This window comes from Staurois parvus, unplaced genomic scaffold (genome assembly GCF_062004578.1).
Source record: "Staurois parvus isolate SC_StPar_1 unplaced genomic scaffold, SC_StPar_1.0 ptg000282l, whole genome shotgun sequence".
In the NCBI taxonomy this organism is placed as follows: Eukaryota; Metazoa; Chordata; class Amphibia; order Anura; family Ranidae; genus Staurois; species Staurois parvus.
Window position 1 is genome coordinate 11,942,039 of NW_028318078.1, and position 23,267 is coordinate 11,965,305.

The 23,267-nt window shown below is 39.3% G+C and overlaps 2 protein-coding genes across 3 annotated transcripts in view; one reads left to right on the forward strand and one right to left on the reverse strand.

The window, feature by feature from the left end:
- Positions 1-12,671, forward strand: part of TMPRSS6 (transmembrane serine protease 6) — a 182,325-nt gene extending 169,654 nt beyond the window's left edge. For both annotated transcript variants that reach the window (XM_089681942.1, XM_089681943.1), the window contains 2 exons: positions 4,534-4,670; positions 7,257-12,671. In XM_089681942.1, the coding sequence (XP_089538068.1) occupies positions 4,534-4,670; positions 7,257-7,418 (299 nt within the window). In that variant the 3' untranslated portion in view covers positions 7,419-12,671. The remainder of the gene's footprint in view (positions 1-4,533; positions 4,671-7,256) is intronic.
- A 4,184-nt stretch (positions 12,672-16,855) lies between these two features.
- KCTD17 (potassium channel tetramerization domain containing 17) overlaps positions 16,856-23,267 on the reverse strand; it is a 69,627-nt gene continuing 63,215 nt past the window's right edge. Inside the window, exons 5-7 of the mRNA XM_089681837.1 lie at positions 21,186-21,311; positions 18,617-18,708; positions 16,856-16,996 (exon numbers count right to left, since the gene is read on the reverse strand). Coding sequence (XP_089537963.1) covers positions 18,622-18,708; positions 21,186-21,311 — 213 coding nt within the window. The 3' untranslated portion in view covers positions 16,856-16,996; positions 18,617-18,621. The remainder of the gene's footprint in view (positions 16,997-18,616; positions 18,709-21,185; positions 21,312-23,267) is intronic.

Below are 23,267 nucleotides of genomic sequence, written 5' to 3' on the forward strand. Positions count from 1 at the left end.
AGCAGTGAAGATTAGATCACTAGTGGAAATTTGTCATTTGGTTTGAATGCCTCGCTGGCACCACCATTTTACCAGATAACATCATGTTTCTTATTGCATGTGGCTCTGAGGGCATATTTCATGATGGCAATTGCTACCACAAGGAGAGTATCTGACATGTAGGCCTTTTTAGCTAGAGAGCCATACTGCTGAATCCTCCAAGACAGGGTAATTCTGAGACAGGTCCCAAATTTCTTCCAAAAAATTTCAACTTCATCCCATATAAGTTGGGAGTCCATACTTTCACCTTTTCTGGAAGATGGGTCAGAGAATGAGTGGAAGAATTTAGATCTGGTTCATTCATTCTTAGTATATCTGAAATGTGTGGAGGACATCCATGAACACTATAGTTTTTATACCTTTCATCAAGGTCCAAGGAAGAGCTTCATGGTACTACCCAAGATCATGTAGTCATGGATTGTCAAGACCATTCAGATTGTCTACAAAGCCCTAGGCTTGGTACCACCTTTGGAAGTGAGAGCTAATTCAACAAGAAGCATTTCAGTTTCATGGGCAGCATACGCTAAAATACCAGCAGGGCAGCAAGCTGGAGCATGGCAAATGCATTTATGTGCTACCACAGAATGAGTATGGCTTTTCCATTGTTGCAGTCTTTTTTGGATCTACAGCCATTGCAGTTACTGTCAGTAATAGAGGATTATATGCAGCATTCAGTTTTTTGGTGTCTTGTTTTTTCCCCTCCCTTCATTCCTTTTGGAATTGCTTGGTACATCCCACGGTAGGCTCCACCGTACTTTGCACTTGGCACAATGCAGTCAGGCAAGTATCTTTCTCCTGGCAACCGTCAAACCCAGACACATCCAATGGATTGCCAGAAAGAGAAGCGTGAGTCCAGTGGTGGCCTGCTTTACATCACTACATCCAATGCTTTGCATTGCACTTGGTGAAACCCATTCCATAAAGCTCTCTACACACTGTTGTGCTAATCTTAAGGCAACAGGAAGTTTGGAGGTCATTAGCTATTGATTCTGCAGACGGTTAGCGACTTCTGCGCACTGTGCGCTTCAGCATGCGCTGACCCCGCTCTGTCATTTTACATGACCTACTACGTGAATTCGTGGCTGAGTTGCTGTTGTCCCCAGTTGCTTCCACTTTGATATAATACCACTAACATTCGACTGTGGAATATTTAGTAGCAAGGAAATTTCACTGATGGACTTATTACATTTGTGACAACCTATCACTGTACCACACTTTAATTCACTGAGCTCCTGAGAGCAAACCATTCTTTCACAAATGTTTGTAGAAGCAGTCTGCATGCCTAGGTGCTTGATTTTATACACTCGTGGCCATGGAAGTGATTGAAACACCTGAATCCAATTATTTGGAGGGGTGTCCCAATACTTTTTGGTAACATTGTATATATGTGTGTATATGTGTGTGTGTGTGTGTGTGTATATATATATATATATATATATATATATTCTTATGTAGCCTGCCCACCCCTAATTTTGCAACCTTAACTACACTGTTAAATGTTTTCTGCAGAATAAAGTTACAAATATAAATATTAACAACTTTAACAATATTACCATGAAGCAATGTAAACATTTCCTCCATCCCATGTCTTCCTCTTTCTCCAGTCCAATCTCCGCCATCCCATGTTCTCTTCCTTCTCCAGTCCCATCTTCTCCATCCCATGTTCTCCTCCTTCAGTCCCATCTGATCAGAGACTGTGGATGTACTACAGGAGATAACCATAGACTGCGAATGTACTACAGGAGAAAGCCAGAGACTGCAGATGTGCTACAGGAGATAGCCAGAGACTGTGGATGTACTACAGGAGATAATCAGAAACTGCAGATGTACTAGAGGGGATAATCATGGACTGCAGATGTACTACAAGAGATAGCCAGAGACTGTGGATGTGCTACAGGTGATAATCAGAGAATGCAAATGAACTGCAGGAGATAATCAGAGACTGCGGATGTATCACAGGAGATGGGCAGAGACTGTGGATGTACTACCGGAGGTGGTTAGATACTGTGGATGTACTACAGGAGATAGCCAGTGACTGCAGATGTACTAGAGGGGATAATCATGGACTGCAGATGTACTACAAGAGATAGCCAGAGACTGCGGATGTGCTACAGGTGATTATCAGAGAATGTAAATGAAGTGAAGGAGATAATCAGAGACTGCGGATGTATCACAGGAGATAGCCTGAGACTGTGGGCGTACTACAGGAGATGGTCAGAGACTGTGGATGTACTACTGGAGATGGTTAGATACTGTGGATGTACTACAGGAGATGATCAGAGATTGCGGATGTACTACAGGAGATGATCAGAGATTGCGAATGTACTACAGGAAATGGTCAGATACACTACAGTAGATGAACAGGCACAGCAGACATGCTACACGAGATGACCAGAGACTGTGGAAGTACTACAGGAGATGATCAACTAAGTAGTCATTTTTTTAAATTCAGCCTTTCAGAAATAGATCTCTACAGCTATACAGTTCTTAGTACAGTCAAGATTTACGATATAATAGTCCACAGGCAGTCTAAGGGGAAAAAGTCCTACCTTGCCACCCGGGCTCACCACCCACTCCCATGCAGTCTATTTGCTCGGAAGCTCAGAGCTGAGATCGGAGTGGAAACGCTGAGAGCACTGCCCCCCAACCGGTCCAGGGGCAGAGCTCTCAGCGTTCCCACTCCGAGCTCAGCTCTGAGCTTCCAAGAAAATAGACTGCATGGGACGGGGTCAGAGCATCAGTAGAGCTTCCACCCCCCCAAGACTGTTACATACTGGAGTATGTATCTTCAATTTCTTTGATGTCTATATTGGTGGATCTGTGGGAGCCCACCATTGAAACAATCTCCCTATCGTTTTTTGAATTTGGATTGAGATCTACAAGGGAGTGATTCACCCTCGTTAATATATACAGTGTGTGTGTGTATATATATATATATATATATATATATATATATATATATATATTTTTTTTTTTTTTTTCACTGTATATATTAACTTGAGGTATAAGTACAGCACACTTGTTTTATTCCTTCATTTAAGACTCATACCCTTCCCTTCCCAGACACTGCAGCTCCCAGTGGGAGGGTTTTAGCAGCACAGTCAGTTCTGCCAATCCAGAAAGTAGTGTGCAGGGCTAGGTGTGGCCAGTTGCTGATTGACAGGCTACAAGCTTATGAAACAGCAATGACAATGCCAATAGCTGCAGCTCCTCCAAAATCTTTTCATCCAGCTGCAGTGCAAGCAGATACAGCCTACTTGAGGGACAACATCGCTTTGAACTCAAAAGAACTACATCAGGGTTGTCTCCTCATCACATGAAGCTGCATGAAGTTGACTTCACTGGCAGGATCAAAAGGTATTTGTAGGACTTTGCAAGGGGAGGAAGAAAAAATGTAAGTGCAGATGCAATTGCAATTAAGTGCTGCAGCACATATTTTTAATGGGAGGCCATACTTCTATTTTAACTGAAAATTAATCTTTTAAAATCATAACTTCAACATATGATAACGCTCATAAATGCAACATGCTTCAGTACATTGCATCTAATGGACCCTAAAACATATTATTAAATAAAGTTGAGAAATAGTGTTCAAGGGAACCAAAATGATCCTTGTTGATTTGAAAGTGTATCTGAAGCCAAAATATTTTTTTAGTTTCCCTCTTCCTTTTTTTCTGTGTGTTTCCCAATAGGGAGATTTCCATTGTCCTGCATACACAAGAAGAAGACTAAGGAAGTCTCTCCAAAGTGACAGTTACTAAGGATCACAAATCTAAAGACTACAGTCACTAAACAACTGAAAAGTCTCAACCTGAACATTTATCCTCTGTACATCGTCTGTTATAATTGAAGAACTTACAACATAGGTTTACCATAATTTTCTATTGCAAAGACAGAGACAGGTTAGGATGAAGGATAAGATTATTAGTATCCCAAGGTGTGCTGGTAAATATCCTTATAATCCTGTGATTGCATAGTTGGTACCATCCACCAATTCATTACAGCACCCTACATGAGCTGTGGGTGAGCATGTAAGGAGTGCAACAAATACATGAATAAAATGCTGACTAGGATTTTAGCACTTCCACACTCTGTCCAAAGACAGATTAATACATTTTGCAAAGAGTAAAAACCATCTCTAAAGTATATCTAAAGCCAAACTTTTTATAGTGAAAAAAGTCAGTCCTCAAATAAAAAACATACTTACAGTAACATTACCTGTCCTGCACTCCTAAATCTAAAAATGTGCTAGCATTTTTGAACATCTTTAAAATGTACTCAGAAAAATAACAGAAAAGAATCTGAAGTAATCTTTGAATGTGCACTTAAAATTTAAAAAATAAATATTTGGTTTAAAAACATTAGTGTTGGCCAAGGATATTAGAATTATCTTTGTCCTGGACTCATTAAGATTTTAAAGTGGCTCTAAGAATATGTGTTAAAATATCTTAACAAGAGTATAACAGTTTTATAACCAGGTTTTGTGAATTGTAGGTGTACAAAATGACATTCTCCAGAAAGTGGACCTTAATTTAATCAATGAAGATGTCTGCAGTGAGCTGTACAATTATCGGATTACTCCAAGAATGTTTTGTGCTGGAGATACTGTTGGGACTAAAGATTCATGTGAAGTATGTATTATATGCACAAGCTGCAAGTTCATGTGAAGTATTATTATATGCACAAGCTGCAAGTTCAAATTTGCAAAAGCTTCTCTTGTTTGAACCTATTTCTAAAAATAGTTTTTTTAAGAGGCTTTTCACTTTAAAATTGTAGTCATTCTCCAGTCTTCTCAGATTCTTAGTTAGGCTAAGTCTAACTATCCCTAGGCATATAAAGGTTAAATAATTTTCTTAACTCAGTTTTACTTTACTTTTGAGGTTAATGCCTTCTTATCTCAGTGGCCTTCAGGTCATTTCTTAATCTTTACCTCATCCCCTCTATTCCAGAAAAAAAGCCCAGAGTAGACTGCTATTGGAGGAGGAGAGAGCAGAATCCTCCCCTCAGCAGCTATCAGGTTCCTGCTCCTTCTGACAAGAGTGAAGCTGCAGTCACACCTGCAAGTGAGGTGTAGCAGAACACAACTGCCGAAGCTCCTAGCTCCCCCTCTATCGACATATCGACACTGCACCCTGGGCACATGACCCCTCTGCCCCCCTTGTCCCAGCCTCTGTTCCAGTAGATCTACAACGGGAAACCATAATACCAAACCTCAACTTCCGGTTCTAATGAAATATGCAGAATACTATCCATGTTGCTAAAGCACCAGTCATGCATATACCTTTATATTACTTTCACTTTAAGGTCATTGCAGATGGCAAGGGAGCACTCTTTGCACCTACAGAATGGAGTTCTGTACACAGAAGTTAGTTTTTGTATTTTTTTTAAAGGCTGGATGTGTTGCTAAATGCAAAGTATTCTTGGCTGTTAATATTCATAAGTATTAACATCATAGAGTGTTGATTGAGAGAATATCTGGTTGCCTTAGGGGGATCAGGGAGGATTTTTTTCCCTGTAAAAAGAAATTGGACCATACTTTATATACCGTATTTTCCGGCGTATAAGACGACATTTTAACCCCTGGAAATCGTCTACAAAGTCGGGGGTCGTCTTATACGCCGGGTGCTGTGCTGAAACCTTACCGTACTTCCGGGTTGACGCTACTGCGCATGTCTTCGGCAGCAGTAGACGATCGCGGATCACCATAGCTCGCAGAACTGCATGAGACGTCGGATGCAGCAGTGCTCGATTGAGCTTGACTGAAACTGTGATATGCAGAGAAGGGATACACAGTGATTCTGCGCATGTCACAGTTTCAGTCACGATCAATCGAGCACTGAACGGCTGCATCCGACGTCTCATGCAGTTCTGCGAGGAATGGCGATCAGTGATCGTCTACTGCTGCCGAAGACGTGCAGAAGCGTCAGCTCGGAAGTACCGGTATGGTACTGCTGCACCCGACCTTGTCCCCTTAACTTCTATGAGATACGGTAATTAATTATTATTATAATGTCTGTGGCAGTTCTGTGCAATTTATGGTATCTTGGAGACAGGCAGGGCTGGGCAGGCAGGGAGAGCTGACCCACCCAATCCAAGCAGGCTTTGTATGCAGTGTGCACAGTGTGCACAGAAAATACTGGTACATTGCTTGCCGTGATTGGTTGGAAGAGGGGGGTAGTCTTATACGGCGAGTATAGCCCAAACCCTATATTTTAACAGGAAAAGTAGGGGGTCGTCTTATACGCCCAGTCGTCTTATACGCCGGAAAATACGGTAGGTTTTTTTGCTTTCCTTTAGATCAACTGTGGGCATAGTGTTCTCTGGATGCAGGTTTTCATTTATTTTTTCTTTTGATTGACCTCTATAGACAACTATCCTTTTGGCTTTTTTCTAGCTGTTTTTGTCCCTGGTAGGGTGATTTCTCTTCATTTTCTGTCCTGGCGACATGGGTCTCCCTGACAGGAAGAGATAGAACATTTCTCCAACAGGGCAAAGAGAGCAACAAAAGCCTGACAGGTTCGAACCTCACATCTGTTTTTCTAACGTCCTCTCACCTACTGGTTTTGGGTGTTGGCATGCAAAGTGATTGCAAACTGTCTGTGTTGCATTTAGGCTCATGACTGATGGTGATTGTTATCACGGTGTCCTTTTTTGGTATCTTTAGTTTCTTTCTGCTGACTACCTGATGTTTTGTTGCTGTTCTTTATGTTTCTCTTCTGCTTTCTGCTGTATCCTTCCTGGTTCCTGCTGATTATTCACTGCTCTTCCTGTTCTCATTCTTGCAATTTTCATTGCATGTTTCTGCAGTCCAGGCCTCTCATGTGCCATGATGTGAGCAGACTTGTTTTATTTATTCCCTCAGGTGAGCTATTCAAGTGAGGAATATACACCCACTGATTGGTCCATACATCTTTAAAGGGGACTAGAGTCCACCCTCTGATCTGCCTTTATAGAATTCAGTTTACAATCACTAGGCTGTTCTTTTGTATAATCCTATGCTCAAATGCTTCTGCTGTTTTTCTCAATGCATTACCCATATTTCATTGCCAACTCCTGTCTCCCAGATCTCCGATTATTGGTTCCTTGTTCTCAAGCTGCCTAGACTCTGCTGTCTTTCTGCTTCTGATTCTTGATCTCCACACAGTTTTTCTATCCAAGGTCTAATTTATGCCAAAAAATCATTATGAGATGTTTCTAACCATATGATTGTCTTTCAGGGTGACTCTGGAGGTCCACTTGTTTGCCAAGAACCTAAAGGACGATGGTTTATAGCAGGAGTGGTGAGCTGGGGGTTTGGTTGCTCAAGACCAAGACGTTTTGGAATATATACTAGAATAACTAGACTTGTTGGATGGATTCATAATGTCACTGCCCAATAATAAAATGAAACACAACAGATACCACTAGCACCAATCCGGAACATAATACAACTATCTGAAAGCAACTGAAACATGAAGAACCAAAGATCATCAAAGCAGAGGAGCAATTAGTCTCTGGAATTTGCTATTATACATGAATTTATTGATCATCAAAAATTTCCCTACCTAAAAGAAAACAATAAAATTGTACCATTTACTTATGACTTATTAATGGAATTGTAAAATTGCACATTTGAAAATAATGGCATAACAAAACAGTGATCTCCAGGCAAATATTGTATAGCTACTAAAGTATCTATGTTAAGACTTTATTACACAAAAGATGGAATTGTGTAATCTGATTGACTAATATTGGTTAATGCATTTTGCAGATTATTTTTGTCTTCTTCACTGCATTTATATAAATTCAATGAAAAATTACGTAGAAATTAGTCCATTATATACAAATGAGCTCTTATATACAGACTCATCCTATTTAATGTATGATGCTTATGACCTTATGCTTACACTTCATTAATTTGTTGAGGATTACAAGATAGCTCTAATGTAGTAGCTGGCCTTAACACTGTTGTAAACAAAGATTATATAAAGTCATAGATAGCAACCAATCTGGTCAATAAAAAATAGTTTCCTTTAGTATCTTCAACCATTATCCACACTGCATTATCCACACTGCTTACATCAAGTGAGATCCCAGCTATAGATGGGGGGATAGTTTTTATTTCTCTGTGTACTCAGCAAGGATAATTTCCCTCACTGCCTACGTTGATGATACAACAGGAAATTATGGGGAAATCTCCACTGTGGGAAATGAACAATGTAAAACCTCCTTATTCTCAGCCCTGCTACAAACAAAGAAAGACTTTCAATAATCCAACATTTAGATTAAAGACAGAGGACGCGGTAGTTGATATGTGAAGCCATGCTGTCAAGTGAAGGCATCTATGTAAAGCCTATTCCTACACTAATCACAGAAAGCACCCGAAGTGGATAATTGCTATAGCCATGAATATGTTAACATGTAACCTACCTTAAATTAGTTATAAAGGTTATTCTTTTTTCTTTAAAATAAGAAACATGTTATACTTACCTGCTCTGTGCAATGATTTTTCATGAAGCAGCCCTGATCCTCCTCTTTTCAAGTCTCCCGCAGCTGCTTGCTCTGGGGGCACTCGTGTGTGCTTGCTCCCGAGTCAGCTCTGTATCTATGGGACATGCCAATGAGGAGAGGGAGACCAACCTGGAAGAGCTAAGGCTCCTGTGCACAGCAGTGGATGAAGATTGAGCCCAGGTAAGTATTAGTGGTGCTGCAGGGGGAGCTGCACACTGAAGATTTTATACAGTAGCTTTACGCATAGAATGCATGAGAGTAACAAAAAACTTTGATTCTTTTTAACCACTTTAAGACAGCTGCATCTTTCTTTGCAACAGACAAAAGTTCAGACTCACTTAAGGCATCTGAAGATCCCATTTGGTTTTCTACACTAAACTTAGACTTAGAAAGAGTCAGTTCAGTAATCAATGTACCCTGACTGTAAAAGAAATCTAAAGTGCACTAAATCTTCCCTATTCTGTAAAAAAACAATGGTGTAGAACAGCCTTTCTCAACTTTTTTAACACGGAGGAACCCTTGAAAAAGCTCTCCAGACTCGGAGAACCTCTACTAATAATTACTATACTACTGGTCGAATGTTTTAGAACAGACCCAATTTTTCAGTTTTTATTAACATTTACGCAGTTCAGTGTCTCATTGTAAATAAAGCATAAAACGAAAAAACAATTGGACATAAAAAAAGAAATCATGGAATTGTTTTCTTTAACAAAATGTAATCGAAATTTTGGACTCATCAAAACACACTTGTGGCATTCTTTCTACAGCGAAAATCAAATATTGCTGGGAAAGTTCTTCCCAACACTGTTGCAGAAGTTTCCACAAGTGTGTTGCACTTGTGGGTTGCTTTGCTTTCACCCTTCTGTCCAATTAAACCCAAGCCAGCTTGATGGGGTTTAAGTCTGGAGACTGTGCTGGAGATTCCATGATTTGGAGCCTACTATCTTGTTCTTTTCTTCTAAGGTAGTTCTCACACAGCCTGGAGGTTTGTTTTGGGTCAATATTTTGCTATAGGATGGACTCCTGACCAACCAGACTTATTCCAGGGGGTATTGCATTGTGCTGCAAAATGCTGTGATAATAGTTTTGGTTCAGGGTGCCACTCACTCTGTGCAAGTTGCCAACTCTGGATCCAGCAAAAGAGCCACAGACATCATGCTTCCTCTTCCATGTTTGACATTTGTTGTCACACATCAAGGAACCAGCCATTCACCTACTCTACAGTGTACAAAAACCCTACACGATGAACCGAAGATCTCACATTTTAATTTATCCATCTATAAGACCTTCTTCCAGTCTTCAGTAGACCATGGCCCAGGAAAGCATCTTGTACTTATTTTGCCATGTTAGCAATGGCTTTCCTACAGCCACTCGACTTATCAAACATACAGCTCGCAATCTTCTCCTCACAGTTGAAACTGAGATTTGCTTACTTTGATCAATGTTAAGCTGTGCTTGAAGCTGTTGTCCTGTGAGCCGCCTGTCACACAAGCTGTTGACTCTTACAAACATGTCTTCTGATTCTGTTGTGGCTTTGGGTTTGCCAGACCTCCTCCTATCAGAGTTTCCTCCAGTTTCTTTTGATGGTGCAGGAAACTGTACTAACTGACACTTTAGCATTCTCTGCAATTTCTCTAAAGAAAGACCTACACTTTTAAGGGTTTTAATGGTCTGTCGTTCTTTGGTAATTGCCTTTTTCTCATCATTTTGAGAGCAATATACCACTTCTTGCAGTACAGTACTATCCAAACATTGCTTAAGAGGGTGCAGTAACACAGTCTGTTTCAACACTGCCTTTATACAGACAAAGAGCTTGTAAGTAATCAACAAAGTTAAGACACCTGTAGAAATTGTTAGCATAAACTTTCAAGGCTTAATTTACTTACATTTCTGCAGAACAACTGTGAGTTGTTAAGTCATTACTTCTTCCATCAAAAATGCCCTTTTTATAACTCTGAAATGTTCTATAATTTTTTCAGTTTTTGGCATTTACCACTTTCCTTTGTACTATTTCACGTTATTGATTTGACTTGAACTGTTTAAATTTCAATAAAAACTGGAAAAATGGTGTGTTCTACAATGTTTGACAAGTAGTGTATATAGAAGACTCCCCCACTTACAGATAGCTAAAAAAATCATTGTTCATAGTGATTACTCATCTGAGAGGCAGAAATTGCTCACTGCTCAAGGAATCCCTAGCAGCCCTGAAGGAACCCTGGTTGAGAAAGGCTGGTCTAGAATTTTGTAATGCCTTAAGGTTCATGCACAAAAGATTTGCTGCAGAAATGAATGCATCTTTAACTGAAAAACACAAATTATATATTTTTTTGCAAATCTCAGTCACGTGGTTTGTCAACCTTGCAGCACTGCTCAAAGCCAGGCAATGTGAAGTAACCCTGCCGATACACAGAAGACGGGAGTGGGCGTCCCTTCACTGATTCAGAAGCAATGATGATCGGAGGAAATGGACACCTCCTCAACCGCCGCTCCAGCTATGTCCCCTGATGCGGTTTGCCCCGCCCACCAGGGCTTGGCCACAGAGGTGGGGAAGATGTACAGAGCTGCTGGTTAAATGTGCATTATTGGCCATGATCAAAAATGATTAACAGGTGTGTGTGTGTGTGTGTGTTGGTAGTGTGGTAAAAGACACATTTTTTCCTTTACCATACTGCACGAACCCACCAGTTAGCAATCTTCAATCACGATCCAATAATGCACATTTAACCAGCAGTTCTGTGCATCCCCACCTCTGTGGCCAAGCTCTGGTTGGTGGGGTGAAACGCGTTAGAGGGCATGGCTGGAATGGTGACTGAGGCAAACACCATCATTTTCATAGGGCTGGTTGAGGTGGCATCCAATTCTTCCAGTCATGTGGTCTGTAATTCCTTTAGACATCATGCCAGACAGGCAGATTTTGCACTTCTCCTGACATATATATATATATATATATATATATTTATATATATATATTTTTTTTTTTTTAAACTGATGGTGGGCCCTGCAGACTTCCTGAAAGACTTCCTGGGTGCACTCATGGCAAGTATATTAAAATGGTCCAATGGAAGAGGCACTTGCAAATCTTATATTAAAGCAACTTTTTACATTAAAAGACCTGTGAGTACACTGGATCATATATAGGTGTCCTTTTATGAAACAGATCCTGAGGATCGTTGCTGATCTCCGATCATTAGTGGTTTAGGAAACAGAGATGATCAGTGGAGAACATGTTCTGTGCTGATCATCTCAGCACACAGACTACCAATAAATGAAGGAGCGATGTCAGCCCTTCACTAGTGATCTGTGTTCTCCCTCCAGATTCTCCAGCCCAGATAATTTACTGCTGCTTAGTAAATTAGTGTTTGACTGATCTCTTACTGTAATCTCATGAGATTATAGTAAAAGCAGACGTTTTCCAGCGTTGAAAGCGTTTGTAGATCGCTTCTCCCTTCATCCGGAGAAGTGATCTACACCGCTTCATAAAAAGGCATTCAGAGGAGAACTGTCTTCTGAGAATGCCGGAGAACTGAGCAGTGGTCATTTACCACTGTATGATAAAAGAACACCATAGATACAAATCCTGAAACCTTTTTCTCTGCCAATGTCTTACTGGGGATATTTACTTTCACTTCCTGACCCAGAGAATACATAAGAGAAAGAAAAGGAATATACCACCTTACACAGATGTCTCCATTTACAGATTTTTCCTTACCTTCTGTTATGGTAACAACTATAAAATTGTAGATTTACCATCATTTTCATTCATAATAGTCAGTGGTCACCAGGGTAATCTGAGAGGGTGGCTGTCCCAAGCGGGGACACAGACAGCATTGAAATCCTGACAAGGGTTCTAACTGTTCTCAATCTATACAAAACTAAAAATGTTTTAGCTATAGATACTCTTTAAAGACAAAGGACAGCAATCCATAGCAACCATTCAGAATCCATTTTCATTTATTACTACAGTCATTCAAAATTTTTATGGGTTACTGCAATGTTCTGCTTTATCGGTTAATGCTTTATCAAAAGGAACCAAACAGGACAGCATAATAGAATGTATGAAGTAATTGTTTGAATTTCATGCAAAGTGTACATTCTTTTTTGGTATGCATTAATCTAGCTTAATAAACAAACAAATAAATTACCGTTGTGAATTGTTAATACACTTTATAAGATCTCAGCACTTGTGTTCTTGGGTCTATATATCAGTATATATACCTCCATTGTAAGGGGTTCACACTATATTTTTTCAGTTTGTTATTTATTTTATAATATGGAGAATGCAACAGGAGGGGCTTGACCATACAAAAGTGTGCAGAGGACACAGAAAACACCCAGGTGGACCAGGACAAATTTGGAAAATGCAATTTGTTAGAGTACTGTTGAAGTATCTTAAGCATAATAAGAATTCAGAGGTTGACTAATGCTACCAGGTGACACCCTTAAGGACTTGGATAGAATAGGGTGACAATTGGGAGATCTCTGATGCCATTAAGGCAGAGGATAGTAGAGAGCTTGTGAGTACCCATTTCAGACATTATCTTAAGGGATTTTAAAAGGGACAAACTGAGTTACACTGCCACATAATCAGGCATGAACCAGATGGAATAAACTCACATGTTCTCAAAGAGCTGAGGTCTGCTATTTTAAAGTCATTGTTTCTTTAATGACTTGTCCAGTACCACTAGAATAGAGTAAGGCCATTTGTCCACTTTTACCGCTAACCTGGACAAGATCCTCCACCAAGTCATTGTCAAGGATGGAATGGAGCTAGATGCAAGTCAGGCATTGGGGACTATAACTGTGCTGCAACCCTTTGACCACATAATGTTGAATCTTCAAATGATAGACCAGAGTGAATAGCTAACCTGCTCCAATCTGATCAAGACAATATGAAGGAAAAAGGTGCTGTTAGCCTGCAAAACTCAGAAGCCAACTACTCACCTCATGATGTTGCCTTTGTGTACCTGACACTGACTACTTCAGGTATGCCACGAGAGAGAGTGAGACACCTCATGTTCTTGAAGCCCTGATGCCAGAGCTAACAGCCCAGTCCCAATAACATTTGCAGCAATCCTTCACAGAGATTTAGAAGCTGATACTGCAGGTGGTAGAGACTCAAGCAGGAGCAAGCTAGACATGTGGGGTTCATTTTGTTCCAATTCAGATTAATTTTTAGTTATTTAAAGATGTGGATGTATCCAAATTTGCGATCTACAATAGTAACAAATTTAAAGAAATCCGAAATAACAAAATTAAATTTAATCCGAAATTTGATTAGAGTTCAAAAATAAAATTTAATTAGAAAATAAAAATAGAATAACATAGAATAGAAAATAAAGGAATAGACTAGAATAGAAAATAAAGTTATAGAAATAAAATAGAAAAGAATTTCACGCAAAAGTTTTACTGTATTTAACTGTGAACCATATTAATGCACCTTGTTTTGTTTTGTACTAAAATCTTTCAATAAAAACATTTGAAATAAAACAGAACAGAATAGAAAATAAAAGAACATATAAGACAATAAAGGAGTAGAATAGATTAAAACAGAATAGAATAAAACAGAACAGAAAATAAAGGACTAGAATAGAATAGATTTGAATAGAATAGAAAAACAATAGAATGGAACAGAATAGAAAGAATATATCCATTTTCCAAAATTCAAATTTCGAATAGAATAAATTCAAATTTGAACAGATTAGAAATTAATAGAAAATTATAGAATAGAATAGAAAATAAAAGAATATAATAGAAAAACAATAGACTATAACAAAATTTAAATTTTGAATAGAATAAATTAGAATAGGATAAAAAAAGAGAATAGAATAAAACAGAATAAACAATAGAATATAATGGAAAGAATATAACCATCTTCCAAAATGTAAATATTTAATAAAATAAATTAGAATTTGAATAGAAAAGAATAGAGAATAATAGAAAAGAATAGAAAATAAAGGAACAGAATACAAATTAATAGAATAGCATATAATAGAATAAAACAACAGAATAGAATAAATATAACCATCTTTCAAAATTCGAATTTGAATGGAATAAATTTACAATAGAATAGAATAGAAAAGAATAGAACCGAATAGAAGAGAAAAAAAAGAATAGAATAGAAAATAATAGAATAGAATAGAAAAAAAACAATAGAATAGAAAAAGTAGAAAAAATATAACTGTCTTCCAAAATTGGAATTTCGAATAGAATAAATTTAAATTTGGAGGATGATTTGAATTTTCCGAATGCGGCCGACTTGAATTCAATTCTAACTCAATGAAAACAAATAAACGAAACAAAACTAAAGGAATTCCGGAAAAAAAGAATTCTCCTACCAAGACTTTGGCTTATGATAGAAGCCTTTTGATTCTTTAATTGGGAAAGCTGTGAATATCAGGTGGAGAGGTCAGTTACCATTAAGATATTACTTTGCTAACTTGTATCCAAGCTCCAAGCACAGAAAATCAATGCACTCCAGTGGAGTGCTGTCACTGCTGACAGAGTTTCCATCTTCACCCAATCTTCTGCCTTCCGCATGCGTGCGAGAGAACACAGTGCGCTTGTGTCAATGACATCACTGGCTGCTACAGTAAGTAAATACCTCCTAAACGGTGCATGTTTAGGAGATATTTAGAGTGCCTACAGGTATGCCATATTATAGGCTTACCTGTAGGTACAATATAAACAAAAGTCGTTTCCTACCACTTTAATATAAGAAGCCAAGCTGGTTTATTGAAAGTGGAATCAGGCGCAACTCTATGATAGAATGATTTACAGAAGAGCTCCTACTGATGATCTCAATGAAAAGTGCACACTATTAGGCTCCATGTACACTGCAGCTGATAAACTCACGTTTAGGAGCTGTTCAGCGTTTTTTCAGCAGCCGCTGAACTCTCCCTAATGTTTTCCTATGTGTCCATGTACACATTGTCATTTACAGTCATTTACAGGCAGTTGAGTTTACAGTCGTTTTTTGAACGCAGAAAACTTGCGTTCAGCAGTGGATTTTATCAGCGTTTCAAATGCAAAACACTTGTAAACGCGTGTAAGCGTGGCTAAACATGGCTAACCGCGTTTATACGTGTTTGCGTTTGGAATTTTTTTTTAACTCTTACATTTTTAGATGCTGTCCAGAGCCATTTTTCATCATGAAAAATGCATGCAAAGCATTTTACTGGTACTCAAATGGACCTGGTACACCATACTTTGAGGTTTCGCATGAAAGAAAATATGTTAGACACTGCTGCAATAATTTCTGCACAGAAATGAGCTGGAACACATCCAAACACCACAAAAAAAAAAAAGACAGCTAATCTCAACTAATACTGCTCTCTCTGTTTCTGCTCTCTCTATTTCTCTCAAAGTGTCTGAAATAGTTAATTGTTTACTGTTTTTCAGTGCATTCTGGGCATTTTGGAAAGTCCCCTGAGGTTATCTTTAAAAAACGATTCTAAACGCAAACACTCATAAACGCACATAAACGCGGTATACAAACGTGGCTAAAACGTTTTTTAACCTACATTTTCCAGCAGTCAGTTTCCATCATTCAGAGGTGTCCCGTGTGCATGGGGCCTTAAGTTTAAAAGGGCCTCACTGCTGGCAGAGTCTGTAGTAGATGTACACACAGGCCATTGGTTAGCTAGGGTCTATTTGATTGTAGTTAGGCCGCAACGCCTGTTGTACTGAGTGTTGCCTATCATTACCAGCAGTACCATTCTAGTCTCCCTTTAAGGCAAGGCTTTTTGCTGGAGGTATAGAGAGCAAAACACCAGTCCTATTCATTTCATTGTATTATTGTTGCTATCAACAATGTCAACCTTGTTTAACCAATACTTTTCTGCAAGCCTTATTTTTGTTTTGTTAAAGCACAAATATAGCTACTGGTGTGTTGAGTCCATTTTCAGGGTGGATCATCACTGAGAATGGGAGGGGCTAACAGTTCCAGCAGCTCCTGCAGAGGTATTACTACACAAGTAACATTTTCACTTTACATTCCCAGCACTATTCTGTTATATCCACCTTAACTATTGGACATTCCTTATTTTTATTTTGACCATAACAGCTCAATGTCAACCTGAAATGAACTGGTGTAGTGCCTCTGTAGTTAGCCAGGGGGAGCTAGCAAGTTTTTTTAGTTGGTCTTTTTTTTCTGAATCTAGATGGACTCTGAGTTAATTAGATGTAAATGGATGCACATCTCCTTACATCCATCTTCTTATATTTATGTGGAGTTCCCAATTCATTTTTCAGGTGGACCTGATCGTAGCACCCGCTTGAATGGGACCTTAAACAAAAAATGTTTACAAATACTGCTATTCACACATACTTTGGTTAGTGGATAGATTTTATTAAAAGGTTCACATAATGCTTGGAAATAAACAATGACACTGGTATGAAAATGCATGTTTATCTGATGTGTTATTTGACTTAGGATAGATTGTACGGCAATGATCACTGAGGATAATGTCTGTAAGAGAAAGAGGAAGGAGATGAGAATGAAGATGGGAACTTAGATTTAACAAAGAAAGAATTATAATACTGACAATAAAAGAAAGATGATATTCTATAAAATGAAGGAAGGTGGAGGTGTGACCTCCAGCAGCCAATAAGATATTTACGTTCAACTTTAACCAAACTAAAAAATAACAGTTGCGTTACTTTGGTTTATTATTAAATCAATTGTATTGCGCTAGCCTTTGATACTAGTTTATGGGTATTGGTGTTTGCTGCTTCCAGATGAACTCACTCTTAGGTTTACTCCTTTTAATTTGAGTAAAAGGTCAGTGTACTTAGTGTATGCTAGTAGTGGGAGCTAAGGGCAAAGTTAAACATGAAAAAATAAACAAATAATAGAAGCTACAAAAAATGTAGCTGTTGACTTTTAAGATACAGACACTTACCTGTCCCTTGGTCCAGCGGTGTCCTCACCACCGCTGGTTTCACTGGCCGTCTTCTCTCCCTGGCACCTTCAGTGTGGGCACCTGTGCATTGACAGCTTGCGACTTCAAAGCCAGGTGCCCACTGCAAATGAGCAAGAAGTGCTGCACTTTTTGAATGGCCCCCTAGTCTTCTTGGACCTGTCACTTATCCCAGAAGACTATGGGGAGGGAGGGGACAATCGCAGCGGTAGTGGGAGTGGGTACCTGTCAAATTTGGGTACCTGCTCCCCCTCTCCCACTCCCCAAAGGTGCCAGTCCTTAATGGGAAGCGGGGGACAAAGGCTTAAAGTAGAACTTCCCCTTTTGGATGGAGCTCCACTTTAACCACTTGTCCTCCAGAGGATTTACCCCCCTTCCTGACCAGGCCATTTTTTGTGATACGGCGCTGCGTTACTGTAACTGACAATTGTGTGGTCATGTAATGCTGCACCAAAATGGAATTTATGTCCTTTTTTCCCACAAACGCATCTTTCTTTTGGTGGTATTTGATCGCCTCTATGTTTATTTTGAAAAGACTGACAATTTTGAAAAAAAAAACATTGTTGACTTTTTGATATAAAACATATCCAGTAAAAAAAATGATAAAAATCAAATTTCAGCATAAATTTAGGCCAAAATGTATTCTGCTACATGTCTTTGCAGAAAAAAAATCCCAATACATGTAAATTAATTGGTTTACGTGAAAGCTATAGCGTTTACAAATGTGTTGTTTACATACAGACCTCTCCCCTGTCAGTGTTCCTCAGCGATCGCAGGGTGCCGGCAGGGAATCTGCGGCCAGGACCCGGTGATCGACAGCTGTAGCTGTCAATGGTGGCACAGTAGGGCGGTGCGTGTGCTCCCTACCCAGAAATAACGTATATATACGTGATTTTGCGCAGTCCTTCTGCCCTGTAGCAGTAGTTCTGCTATAGGGCAGTCGGGAAGCGGTTAATTCTATATAATATCTCAGTTTATTATTGGCAGCACTTCTTTTTTTTTATCTACATCTATGATGCAAATCCAGAGAGGTTCGCTTTGTTGAGAACGGAGAGCGGAAGTTCCAGTATCCAGATATAACAAAACCTTTATAACTATGAAGAGAAAAAAGGAGAAGTATAAACTGATGTAGATTAGATACTGAAGCAGGAAGGGAAATGGAAACTCACGGGAGTTAATGCCGGCCGTCTCTTTCTCTCTCGTGGAAGACAATACAGTCCGGGTTCAACACAATCTCTTCTTCCTGCTCAGGTTCACAGCTCTGCATGCAACAAAAATACATGCATGATAAATTAAAAACCTGCAATCATGACAAAATGTCCCAGTGAACTTGTAACAGAATCCTGCACTTAGACAAACATCATCATGTTAGGGTTCCACCAACAGCAAGAACCACATAAGGTCCACCCTCAAAAATATTACTTATGCAGGGTGGAAGGGGTTACTATATAATATATAAAACTGGCTTGAGGGCTACAAATAAGAAGACAATTGAGGGAGACTGAGGAGCAACTGAGACTCAAAGGAAAACTGTGATAAGAATGGCCACTTTAGGTTAGATAAACTTCCTACTGTTATGGCTAGCCCGCATTCTCAAAAATGCTCTACTCCAGCATTTACATATTACCTTGTAATATACAATATACCTTGTAAAATATTCCTCAGAAAGAAAGCTTATTCCCCAGTATCTACCCTGTCTAGCAGGATTTTACTTGATTAATTTACATATTATGGTCTTTTTTCAGGCCTTTCCTGGTTTCTTATTCTTAGCTTGTAGCCCTGTGATTCAACCCGTGGAAAGTATATGTTTTTGAGGAACCTCATGTGTCCTTCACCTGCCCTAAGCCGGTTTTTGCACCCCCATACCTGATCTCTGGAGATTGCTCTTCTTGCGTGTGGCCTGAGGGGACCTGCCTTTTTGGGGCCTGGGGAGTTCATCATTGCCCAGTGCATGCTGCTTAATTTTGTAAGTGAATACTATCAATTTATATACTATGCGGTTTTGCAATCTTCTATGTATATCCATATTGTCTAAGTATATTTATCCTCCCTAGATATATTGCTAGCCCCTGAGGAAGCGATGGTTGTCACGAAACATGTCGGGCATTGCCTGCACAGCTTGAATATTCCCTACCTTTTTGAAGGAATACTTTGTTGGTGCCATTCATACTGCTACCATCTTTTGTAATCATTCTATGTGGTTGGTGGGTTACGGGATATTAGCTGTGGGCTAATTGTGCAATGATATTATACAAGATACATTTTAGAGGTGATGTGATGTTAATAAAGGAACATTGGATTTTATCTTTTCATGTGCTTAGTTTTTGTGCCTAGAAAGGCCATTTCCATATTTTTCCTTTCAATATGCTATACAGGGATGTAGCACTTTGTTACCAACCGGGATTTGGCCTCCTACCACCTGAGGGTCACCCCAACTTTCCAATATTCGTTGAAAAATAGCTCAAGCTCTGTCAGATTGGATGGAGAGGATCTGTGAACAGCAACATACTGTAAATATGCTTTAATCGAAACCATTGCATTGTAGCTCTGGCTGTATGCTTAGGGTAGTTGTCCTGCTGGAAGGTGAGCCTCCACTCCAGTCTCAAATCTTTTGCAAACTCTAACAGGTTTTCTTCTATGATTGCCCTGTATTTGGCTCCATCTTCCCATCAACTTACCAGTTTCCTTGATCCTGCTGATGAAAAGCATCCCCACAACTTGATGCTGCCACCACGTTTCATGATGGGGATGGTGTGTTCAGGGTGATATGTAGTGTTAGTTTTCGACCACACATAGCGTTTTGTTTTTAGGCCAAAAAGTTAAATTTCGGTCTCATCTGACCAGAGCACCTTCCTCCATATGTTTGATGTCCCCCACATGGCTTCTCACAAACTGCAAACAGGATTTCTTATGGCTTTCCTTCAACAATGGTTTTCTTCTTGCCACTCCTCCATAAGGGCTAGATTTGTGGAGTGCATGACTAATAGTTGTCCACAGGGGCAGATTTTCCCACCTAAGCTGTAGATCTCTGCAGCTCCTCCAAAGCTATCATGGGCCTCTTGGCTGCTTCTCTGATTAATGCTCTCCTTGCCTGACCTGTCAGTTTAGCTGGACGGCCATGTCTTGGTAGGTTTGCAGTTGTGCCATACTCTTTCCATTTTCGGATGATGGATTGAACAGTGCTCCGTGATATGTTCAAAGCTTGGGATATTTCTTTACAACCTAATTCTGCTTTAAATTTCTCCAAAACTTTATCCCTGACCTGTCTGGTGTGTTCCTTGGCCTTCATGATGCTGTTTGTTCACTTGCTCTTTAAGAAACCTCTGAGGGCTTCACAGAACAGCTGTATTTATACTGAGATTAAATTACACACAGATGGACTCTATTTACTAATTAGGAGACTTCTGAAGCCAATTGGTTCCACTAGATTTTAGTTAGTATCAACATAAAGGGGGCTGAATACAAATGCACGCCACACTTTTCAGATATTTATTTGTAAAAAATTTTGAAAACCATTTATCATTTTCCTTTCATTTCACAATTATGTGCCACTTTGTGTTAGTCTATCACATAAAATCCCAATAAAATACATTTATGTTTTTGGTTGTCACATGGCAAATGTGGAAAATTTCAAGGGGTATGAATACTTTTGCAAGGCACTGTATAACCACTGTACTCTGGTTTATTTTTGGAACTGGTAAACAATTGTGGTTTTTTTTTTTACAAAATGTTCTGTACCTGTGCTGTGCTGCATGCCGCAGATCCACATATTTTCTTCTTACTCTGTAACTCCCGGGAGACCACACAAAGAAACTCTGGTTGTCCTTCACTGCTGTAATTATATGGGGAGCCCACATTCACCAACTGCAGACATAGTACAAACAAATATGAAACAAAAGCTATTTTGTGCATTGACCTTCAGAACTAAAGGAGGTCTGTTACTTTTCGCTTCTCTTGACAGGCCAGACCTCCCTTCCCACTGATACTCTCCTATGCCACTCAACGATACCAGCTATGGAGGAACATGTGACCTTCTCTCCTTCCTAGCAAGATGCAGTGCTTGGACCAATCACCAGGCCCAAACACTGAAAGGAAGAAGGTCATCATGCTGTGCAGCCACTCGGCACAGGACCCAGAGAACTGTAATGATAGTGTGGTATCAGCAAATACCACGCTGATTTCTAGGTTCTACAGGGAACCCACAGGTATGAAAAATACATTCTTACATACCTGGATTTTAGCTTTAAGCTCACCACACATACTTCACAATCTGATGGTGCAAACTTCTTTAGATCTACCAACACGTATGTAGTGCAAAGTCCTGTCTGTTTAGATATAGATTGATTAAATAGTTTAGAGAGGTCATCTTATTACTATTGGCAAAATAAAAGTTGATTATGTACATTGTATGGTCAGATTGTAACATGTACGGTGAGTTTAAAACTTTATTTTTGTATTTTGTGGGAAGTGGGAAGATTAAATTTTTTGGTTAAGCATTTATTGCTGTCTGTGACCCTGTTGGGGAGATTTATCCTACTTCTTGTCCAAGTGACCACGGGACAAGAAATAAGAGGAGCAGTTGTCACTGCCACAGCCAGTAATAATAGTCTGCCAGAGGTTCTAGCCCTTCACCTTTTTACTGAAAAAAAGTCTTTTGTTGCAGTCTGTTCCCTCAATGAAGATATTTCCCATCACTTCCTATAGGATCACTTACTGTAAAAGTCAGGGAAAAAGTCAGTGCTATGGTGTAACTAGCAGGCTGCTGGCAAATTAGGAATTGATATACAAATCCTAAGAAATCTACTTTAAGTCCTCATGCATACTGGATGTTTTTACAGTTGCTGTTTTTGGCTTTTGATGTTTTTTTTTCTACAGCTAGTAAACCCCCCAGTATGTTATCCTATGTGTCCATGCACACATAGACTGTAATCAACGTTTTGTGGCTGGAAAAAAACCCCAGGACTAGTGGGTTTCTATGGGAGTTTTTTAGCCGTAAAAACGCTCTAACGCTGAAAAACGTGGTAAAAAAATATATTTGTCCCAAAAAATGCTAAAAAACGGAAAAAAACGGAAAATGCTGCTAAATGTGGCAAAACTCCGCTAAACGCTAATGCAAAAATGCTAAAAAAAAAGCTGAAAACTCACATTTTTAAAGTGACTTTACACAGCTAACGTTACCAGTGTTATCAAAACACCCAGTGTGCATGGAGCCTTTAAAATATTTGCAGTGTCAAAGGAATTTTATATATGTACATCCAAATATAAATCACACTTTCATTGACAATGTATATAAATAAAATACAGGTGAAACTCGAAAAATTTGAATATCGTGCAAAAGTTCATTTATTTCAGTAATGCAACTTAAAGGTGAAACTAATATATGAGATAGACTCATTACATACAAAGCAAGATAGTTCAAGCCGTGATTTGTCATAATTGTGATGATTATGGCTTACAGCTCATGAAAACCCCAAATCCACAATCTCAGAAAATTAGAATATTACATGCAATCAATAAAACAAGGATTGTACATAGAACAATACCGGACCTCTGAAAAGTATAAGCATGGATATGTTCTCAGTACTTGGTTTGGGCCCCTTTTGCAGCAATTACTGCCTCAATGCGGCGTGGCATGGAAGCTATCAGCTTGTGGCACTGCTGAGGTTTTATGGAAGACCAGGATGCTTCAATAGCGGCCTTCAGCTCTTCTGCATTGTTCGGTCTCATGTCTCTCATCTTTCTCTTGGCAATGCTCCATAGATTCTCTATGGGGTTCAGATCAGACGAGTTTGCTGGCCAATCAAGCACAGTAATCCCACG